The following is an 8,993-nucleotide window of genomic DNA, read 5'->3' as shown; positions in this document are numbered from 1 at the left end:
CCCGCCCCCGCCACGAGGTGACAGCCCCATGGGGAGAGCCTGCTGTTGTTTCACCTCTGTATTGTACCCCGGATGGAGCAGGGTCCCTGGCACACTGGGGATGCTCAGTACATATTTGGCGGATGAAATAATGAACAAACTAATTGTGTGAAGCCCAACAAAGCCAATTCTCTTCTGGGACCCCCTGGAAAATGAGGGATGGACAGGAGCAGGCAGTTCCTGAATAGGAAGTGCAAATAGCTAGTAATCATTTTGGAAAATGTTGGATTCTTAACTAGTCTCATTAATCATCAACTGCATATCACTTTTTATCTATTATAACAGTAAAAAGATTTTTGGTTTTAAAGGAACAAGGTTCAATGCTGGTAAAGGTTTCTGAAAAACAATGTGAGGGTATGTATCGGGAGTCCTGCTAAAAATATTCAGATCCTTTGGTCTGGTAATTCCATTTCTTAGCACCTATCCTAAGGAAATAATCATAGCTGTGGGGAAAGATTTATGCACGCCAATGTTTCCCGAAGCATTATTTATAACAGTGGAAAATGGAAGCACTTTAAATAATATATAACATGTGGCCAGGCTGCTAAAGCGCCAGGTACTTTACACATATATTTCTAATAATCAAATAAGCCTGTGAACTAGGCATTGGGTCCTCTATTTTACAGATGGCACTTGGAGGTTATGTGACATGCCCAAGGTCACACAGCGGAATCAGTGGCAGCCGGGATCACACCCCGGTCTGTGTGACTGTGTTCTGTCCCCTGCCTCATGCTGCCTCTGACAAAAGGATACTGCTGAAATGAATTATGACAATTCATAAGAAGGAATGTTTAAAAGATCATTCAAATATCTTCCAAAGTATTTAATGACATGATATAAGGTTAAGTGAAATAAGCAAATTATATGCAATGTCATGATCTAAAGTATGAAAAAAGTGAGGTAGATATATACAGACATGGATGATGAATGATGAATGAACAAATTACAACAAAATGGTTTTTGTGCTCCCTTCTGGGTTGACAAATTATGAGTGATTTTGAGTTTTTTTTCTTTAAATTTCTATGTATTCTCTAACATTCCCAAATTGAGCATATATAGTGTGTCTTCCCAAAACGTAAACACACTTTAACAGCTGATAGCTCAACTTTGAAAATAAAATGTATTTTAATAAATACTGTCTTTATATTTCAGTGTGTGTATACATTTTGGGGGGACATCCCATATTTATAAACAGATATAAAGCAATTAAAGTATAAATATGTAAAAAAGAAGAATGCATGTAAAGGATGAGTTTTTTAAGACTTCCTGGCCTAGCCCTAATCGGTTTGGCTCAGGGGATAGAGCGGCAGCCTGTGGACTGAAGGGTCCCAGGTTCCATTCTGGTCAAGGGCATGAACCTTGGTTGAGGGCACATCCCCAGTCGGGGGCATGCAGGAGGCAGCTGATTGATGTTTCTCTCTCATCGATGTTTCTAACTCTCTATCCCTCTCCCTTCCTCTCTGTAAAAAAATCAATAAAAATATATTTTAAAAAAAGACTTCCTGCCTAGAAATTCTTCCAAAAATTTCCAGAAAAACTCCTCCCGGAGCCCTACATGGCAAGGGGAGAAAGAGTGGCCTGCATGGATGCCAAGGGGCAGGAGGCCCCATTTGGTGGCCCGGACCCTCAGCCAGACAGTGTGGGTTACTCCTCTTTGTCCCAACACTGAGCAAAGCACTCAGGCATGGCCTTTCTCAGTTCCGACTATCCAGGGGCCTCCTCTGAGGTTTGGGTTTAGGGTTAGAGGGACCGGCTCAGTCACTGAGGTGGAGAATGAAATGCTTGGACCCAGGAAATGACAAGCAGGCGGTGCTGGCTGTAGCGATCAGCTGTGCCCAGCCTGGGAGATTCTAAAGGGTCTTAGGCATCCTTCTGCCCTTCCCATCTATAGAACTTCTTACTGCAGGTCCTTGTTCTTGCGGGAACACCGCCCTATGACAAGCATGCTAGAGATACAGTGAACCAGCAAACGCTGACTTCTAAGCACGCCTGCATTTCCCATTTTCCACCACAGCTCTCAGCATTTTGGCTGCTCAAAGGTGTGTCTCAGCACCAGTTTTACTTTTCACCCTGAGCACCAGAAAGCTAAAAACCAAACCTGAAATTCTTTCTTTCCCTTTCCTTTCATATCCTTACACTTTTATTATCTTTTTAAATAATATATTTGTATTGATTTCAGAGAGGAAGGGAGAGGGAAAGAAAGAGAGATAGAAACATCAATGATGAGAGAGAATCATTGATTGGCCGCCAACTGCCTGCCCCACACTGGAGATCAAGCCCGCAACCCGGGCATGTGCCCTGACCGGGAATCGAACCACGACCTCCTGGTTCATAGGTTAATGCTCAACCACTGAGCCATACTGGTTGGGCTATATCCTACAATTTCATTTTAAAAAACAAGATCTCTATTTTCTTAATTTGGTCACTTGTCATGTTTTATAAAAACTCCAAAATCCCTTTGAAAAGAGAGTGGGGAATGCCTGCTGCCTGCATGGCGATGACTGAGCACGTGCTCCCTGCGTTCTCAGCACCTCTCCATGCCTCCTGCTCTCCTCCTCCAGAGGGGGCAGAGCCACTCACGCCCCTGGGTCACAGGGCGGGCAAGTGACTGCTGGTCTGGCTCAGGCAAAAGTCACCATCACTGGTGCTGAGCTCTGCTCTGGGTCGCCTTCCTCGCCTTTCTCCCATTTCCCCCAGACACAGATTAATCACAAGTTAATGGGAGCCCAAAGTTGAACAATATAGGAATCTTTTCAGGGTGGATTTTTCTGCCTTTTCCCCCTGGCTGCTCTGAGATGACTATCAATGCTGCATCTGTTGGCTGAATCAAATCTTTCAAAGGTAATACATGATCCTGGCTGCTAGAATCCGTCTCTGACAACCCAATTGTGGAGGGAGCTGGGAGAGGCCGGCACGCAGGCCCTCTTCTTCAAGGTTATTCCTTTGCGAAGGAGGGTGGCTTCTTTGTGTGTCTGCACAAAGGGAATGGAGTGCCGAGGGATCTTATCAGCCACTTGCGCCTTCCCAGGCACGTGGACTTCACCTCTTTGAAGCAGCCTCTCCGGAGGGGTGGAGGGGCGCAGAGCAGGCGGGCTGGGGATGGCTGGAGGAGTAGGTTTCCTTGGGGTGGGGGCTGGGCGTCCTTGTCTTCCTTGTAAAGATACTCAAGGCCTTGCAAGCCGGCATGGGAGGGAGGGCTTCTGCCATAAGTTCTTACAACAGAAGCAAGCAGAAGCCGGAGGAAAATGAGGCTAGGCTCCCGGGGTCCCATGCTCCATCTCGGGAGTTGGATGGAAGCTTCACTCTCAAAGACTACAAGAGAACTTTACCCGCACCGGGCTGCTGAAAGGTGACGGACAGATTGGGAAATGGAGACAGAGAGAGGAGAAGCACACAGCTCAGGACATTTGTTCAGAGGTAGTTTTGAGGTCAGGACTCGGGGGCCCCGGACCCCACCAGAACCTGCAGCTGCTCTGTTTTGGGATTAGGAGTTACAGAGGTGTCCCTTGGTTTTTCTAGGGCCCCAAGAGAAGGCTCCCTAATGGAACAAAGGTTCATGGGAAGAGGGAAGTGACCTGTGTCCACACAGAGGAAGACAGCTCTTCTCTGTCCCTGGGGACAGGCCAGTGCAACATGAGACGCTCAGTCAGACTGGAGGCTCTGGGCCTCGGCAATTTTGCCTTCCCTGTGCCACCCAGGAAACGTTTCTGGTTTTCAGAATTTGGGGGCGGGGTGTTCCTACTGGCATCTTGTGGGCAGAGGCCAGGGATACTGCTAAACACCGTAAATTGTACAACAAGGAATTATCCAGCCCCAAATGTCAACAGTGGTGAGACTGTGAAACCCTGAGTTAGACTGAGCTTTGTGAGTGTTGGGGGCTCAGCCACTGGGGCAGTATGCCAAGAGAAAGGGGTGCAATATTTTTTAAAATATAGGGCGATGGCAGCTCAAGGGCAGAACCATCTGCTCTGTGCAGGCACTACGCCATGCTGAGGCTGCAGAGGTGGACGAGCCAGGCGCTCCTGCCCTCAAGGAGCCCAGGCTCATGTAGACTCTGAGGAGACCAGACTGGGGGGTTGGCTACCCGGTGCTCTCGGAGCCTCCACTTCTAAGCAGCGCGACTGCCTCCCAGTCTCTGAACATGACACACATTAAAGACAGTAAAGTAAATAATCATCAATATTGGATGGGCTGAGATTAGCGACAGAGAAGAGGGAGTCCTTCCAGATTAATAATGCATCGAGGACTCCTTCAGAGAAGGGATAAATTATGCAGGGCATGGCTGCTCAGGCACGGGAGGAGAACAATAGCTCTTTCATTTGGGCCCTGGTTGGATCTCTGTGGCAGGGACTCGCCCTGCATTAGATCTCAGTAGCAGCCTTGCTTCCTGTCCCAGAAAGGGGCCTCCATTGGCTTCCCAACAGGCATGGGGGTTCCTGTGTCCCCTAACTATGAAACAGCCTGAGCTAGTTACCCAGGTCCCTGACAGGTCATGTGGAACTCCTGTGTTTGGAGCGTTGGAGCTCTCACCCTGGCCTCTAGCCTGTTGCCACCTCCTTCCCTGACCAGCATAGCAGCCTCCAGTAGTTCTTTCTGCACACAGCCCTGGGTCACAGTGACTTGAGCACAATGTGGACCAGCCATATATATATTTCAATGATTCTAAGATGCATTTTCTCCCACATTTTCATAGCTCTGATATTGAGTGTGTTATACAATCAATGGCGCATCTTGATTCAGTTGATAGCATTTTCCTTGTTTAGCAGTCTATAAAATATAGCTGTGCCTCACAACTGGTTTTGAAGAAATATGATAGAAGGTGCTCAGTGTGTATGACGGCTGCAGACCTGAGTACCTAGGGGCTGGACTCGTGATGAAGGACCCTTTATTTCCTCTTTGCAGTCCACCCCTGCAGGCAGGCATTCAGTGTTTGTTGAATGAATGATTCAGCAAATGAGTGCTCAGCTCATATACAGGCCAATTCTGTTGGCTCCAGGTCCCCCTACAACAGTCTCCCTCCCAGCTCTCCCCCGCCCCCACCCTTGTAGGCAGCACCACCCCAGCCACTCAGCTCCAGGGACTGAGGACTGAGGACAGATTCCATCTAAGCCATAACACTCCCTAAGATGCCTGTTTGCAGTGGCCAGAGGCTCTTGGGTGATTTGTGGAGAATCAGAAGCTGGAAATGAAGAGGGTCTGAGACTAAGTCCTGGTTGTCCCAGAGACAGGGCTGCAAACAGCAGCAGCATGCACTGCCCCGAGCGGCCAGTCCTCCCCTGAGCTGTCCTGCAGGCCCAAGGGGAGGAGGGAGCCTCTCCCCACACTTTACCGCCCAGATGAGAGGCAGCCACATAAAGGGCTGTGGAGGCATTTGTCGGGGACCATCAGCCTCATTTATATCAGAAGATGGTGCCAGCTGGTGCGAAACAGGAAGTGAAGGGAGCCAGAGAGGTGCCCCAGGGCAGCTCGGCTTTCCAGATTCAGGCTCCTCTGGAAGCAGGGGTGGGGCCCGCTTCAGCCCACGTGTCCCCAAGCCCCAATGGACACAGCGCAGGGAGAGGCTGGCTCCAAGCCAAGGCCTTAATGAAGGGCCTGTCCTCTGTCCCTCCTGTCCCTCCTCCCTAGCTAAGGACAGCCCTCACTGATTTTTAAAAAAATCCCCACCCAAGGCCCGCCCAGTGTGGTTCAGTGGTTGAGTGTTGACCTATGAATCAGGAGGTCACAGTCTGATTCCCAGTCAGGGCACATGCCCAAGTTGCAGGCTCATTTCTTAGTAGGGGACATGCAGGAGGCAGCTGATCAATGAATCTCTCATCATTAATGTGTTTCTATCTCTCTCTCCCTCTCCCTTCCTCTCTGAAATCAATTTTAAAAATATATTTTAAAAATATAAATCCTCAACCAAGGATATTGTTTCCATTGATTTTTAGAGAGAATGGAAGTGAGGGATAAGGGAAGGACGGAGGAAGGGAGAGAGGGACAGAGAGAGAAACATTGAAGTGAGAGAGACACATTGATTGGTTACCTCCAGCAAGTGCCTGACAGAAGGTGGAGATCTAACCTGCAACCAAGGTACATGCCCTTGACTGGGAATGGAACCTGGGACCCTTCAGTCTGTGGGCCAACACTCTTAACAACTGATCCAAACTGGCTTGGGCAGAGCCACACCACCTACTACCGGCCCTCTGTGGCTCCTGCTTCTGCCTAGGCAGCCCTATCTCTGGGCACCTTAGGGCTGGGGAAGCATTTGGTTAAATGCAGAGCGTGTGGAGGTGAAATGTTCTCCAGGACAGTTCCCCAGGGCCTGTGGCACCAGAGCCTGCCACCCTGGCCTCCAAGGACTGTGTGACTTTACCCACCCCCACCCCACTCCTCTGAAGGTCATCAGACTCCTCCTTGCTCCTGGGCGTAGGGGGCTCAGGTTAGCCCATTTTCAATGCTGACAGCCTCGTGTGGTGGACAGAGGCAGGTGATCTGGGTCCTGGTTCTGACTGTCTTTGAGGCCTGGGCTTTCCCTTCTTTTCACCAAAGTGGCCGGCAAAGACGGTTGCTGGGGTCCCAGTTCCTCCACTGTCCTGCCTGGATGACCGGGCTGCAGGTGAGGGTCTGGGCCCTGAGAAGCCCTCTCCCCACCAGTGCCCACCCCACCCCTACCTCCAGTTCATACCTGATGGTGTTGTCAGCATCACAGGGGCAGGGCAAGGTGCAGCCTGGGCCGTGCAGGCCCTCGGGGCACAGCCGCTCCTGGCAGCGCGGGCCTTTGTAGCCCGGCTCACACTCGCAGGCACCGGTGCTGGGTGAGCACTGGCCCCCGTTGTGGCAGTCGCAGTGCTGTGAGCACTGGAAGCCGAAGGTCCCGAAGGGGCATTCCTCTTGGCACCTGCGGGACAGCAGAACAGGGCTGAGGCCATGCCCCTCACCTGCCCTCCCAGATCCACCCAGCACGCACCCCCACAGCTCCTCCCCTTTCCTCTTCTAGAAAGTACTCATTGGCGTCCAGGCCCGCCAGGACTGTCGGTTCCCCCTTCCTGCCAGGTCCCCCTGGTCCCCCGCACTGAAATTGCACAGTCACATTTCATTGACCATAGGCCTTACATTTTTTTCATTTTTTGATTGCAATAAAACATGTCACATAAAATTTACCACTTTAAGTATACAGTTCAGTGGCCTTGTGTACATTCAAATTGTTGTGCAACCATCGCCACCATCCGTCTTCAGACCGTTTTCCTCTTCCCAAAGTGAAACTTCTCTACCCGTTAAACACTAAACCTTACCTTTTAAAAGTGCATTTTCACATCTCTGAAATCAGTTAAGTCTTATAACTGATGGTATGTCATAGTGCAATTACTGGTGTTTTTCATTCTTAGCAGAATATAAAATAATGATGCCCTTTATAATCGGCGGCATCTTGGATTTGATGAAATGGGTTAATTTCATGTCCATTCTCTGTCTCTGCTATTCGGAGTCTTTTGGGCGGGTGTGCGGTCTCCCTTTCTCACGCGGGGAGGCGTGTCTCCTCTGCCAGGTGCACTTTCCCCAGGAGCACCGGAGGCTCTTTCATCTGACTACAGAATCCTCCTCCCCATCAGACGGGAGACTTCCTCTTCCTTGGACGGAGGGTCCCCTCAAGACAGGGGCTGAGCCTCTCCCATCCGCTGGTGAGCCCCCATCCCCCCCCCCAAAGGACTAGGCCCTCTCTGTGTCCTGCCTCTGCTCAGGCCTGGTACTCGGAGCTCCCGGCATAATGTTAATTATTTGACTCAGACTCACAGCCATTGGCTGTGGACGCTCTGTGGGAGGGTGTGACCCCTGCTCCCTAACTCCCTGCACATGCCAGACGCCCCTCACCCCACTCCAGGGCTATGCCCAGGGGATGCAATTTCATTGTCACAGCAACTGGACCTGATGAGTTAAGGGGTGAGCCCGGGGGCCTGTGGAGTACAGAGGTGGGCAACTCCTGCGCCCCAGAGACAAGCAGAAACAGCCGCTGGGGTTTTGGATCATCCTGGTCCCGGCTCCGGCGTCTGCTTCCTCATCACAAGAGGGGATGAGAACTAAACCTCACCAGGCTGTTTGGGGATTAAATGAAATAATGTGTGTAAACGTTTAGAAAGGTGTCCCATGCATGGTAAGGGCTCGGTAAGAAATGATACTTATTATTATTACTCATGTAAATATTGCTTTTGTAGTTCTCATAACAGGGCCCATCTGACTTTCTGCCTCAGATTCTGACATAAAAAAGCTCAAAGGGAACAATTTCAAAACGTTAATAATGGGGTGGACTCGGGGACTGACAAGTATTTTGTCACATTTTTCAGGTTTTCCACAATAGTTGGGAGGGGTAGCAATAAACGATGTTTAAAACATACAGCCCTGGTTTCTTCGTTAATCTTGGAGAGTCTTGAGTTAGAACCATGTTCTCCACAGCAGGGCTGGAGACTTGTGTCTGGGTGACTTCGGGTGCCTATTGTGAATATCAGTGGCCAGACCCTGTGACGTGGGAGGGTCAGCCAGCAAGTGCCTGGGGAACAGAGCAGAGTGGGTGTTGGGCATGAGTCTTGGCAACTACACAAGCGGGTGTCTCTGTCTGTCTCTGTCCTCGTTGCCTCGAGCCCACAATGACAGGGAGGAGATGGTAGCTGGGGTCAAGCCCCCGGACTTCCTTTATAGGAAGATGCCACCCAGTCTCACCTCTCATAGCCACTGTGGCGAAAGGAGGGGACCACAGGGTCATGATGACTGCAGCCCCAGGTGCCAGATAGAGAGGGGCTTCCAGCTGCTTGTTCCCAAAGCCTGTCCCCAGGCCCCCAACGCAGCAGGCAGTCCCATCACCCTCACTTTGGATTCAGGAGGCGGAGTTGCCGACAGGCGAGGTGACTGCTCCAACCTCATAAAGCCAGCATGTGGCTGAGATGATCCCAGATCATCTTCCTGCAAATCAAGCTGTGTTTTAG

The 8,993-nt window shown here is 50.4% G+C and overlaps 1 protein-coding gene across 6 annotated transcripts in view; it reads right to left on the bottom strand.

Annotated features, from left to right (window-relative positions):
* The window catches only part of MEGF11 (multiple EGF like domains 11), a 237,328-nt gene that overhangs the window by 56,543 nt on the left and 171,792 nt on the right, over nucleotides 1-8,993 (bottom strand). For all 6 annotated transcript variants that reach the window (XM_015568478.1, XM_015568479.1, XM_006770760.2 and 3 more), the window contains exon 8: nucleotides 6,707-6,919. In XM_015568478.1, coding sequence (XP_015423964.1) covers nucleotides 6,707-6,919 — 213 coding nt within the window. The remainder of the gene's footprint in view (nucleotides 1-6,706; nucleotides 6,920-8,993) is intronic.

Source organism: Myotis davidii, unplaced genomic scaffold, assembly GCF_000327345.1.
Source record: "Myotis davidii unplaced genomic scaffold, ASM32734v1 scaffold461, whole genome shotgun sequence".
NCBI lineage: Eukaryota > Metazoa > Chordata > Mammalia > Chiroptera > Vespertilionidae > Myotis > Myotis davidii.
This window is presented reverse-complemented; position numbering and strand designations above follow the sequence as displayed.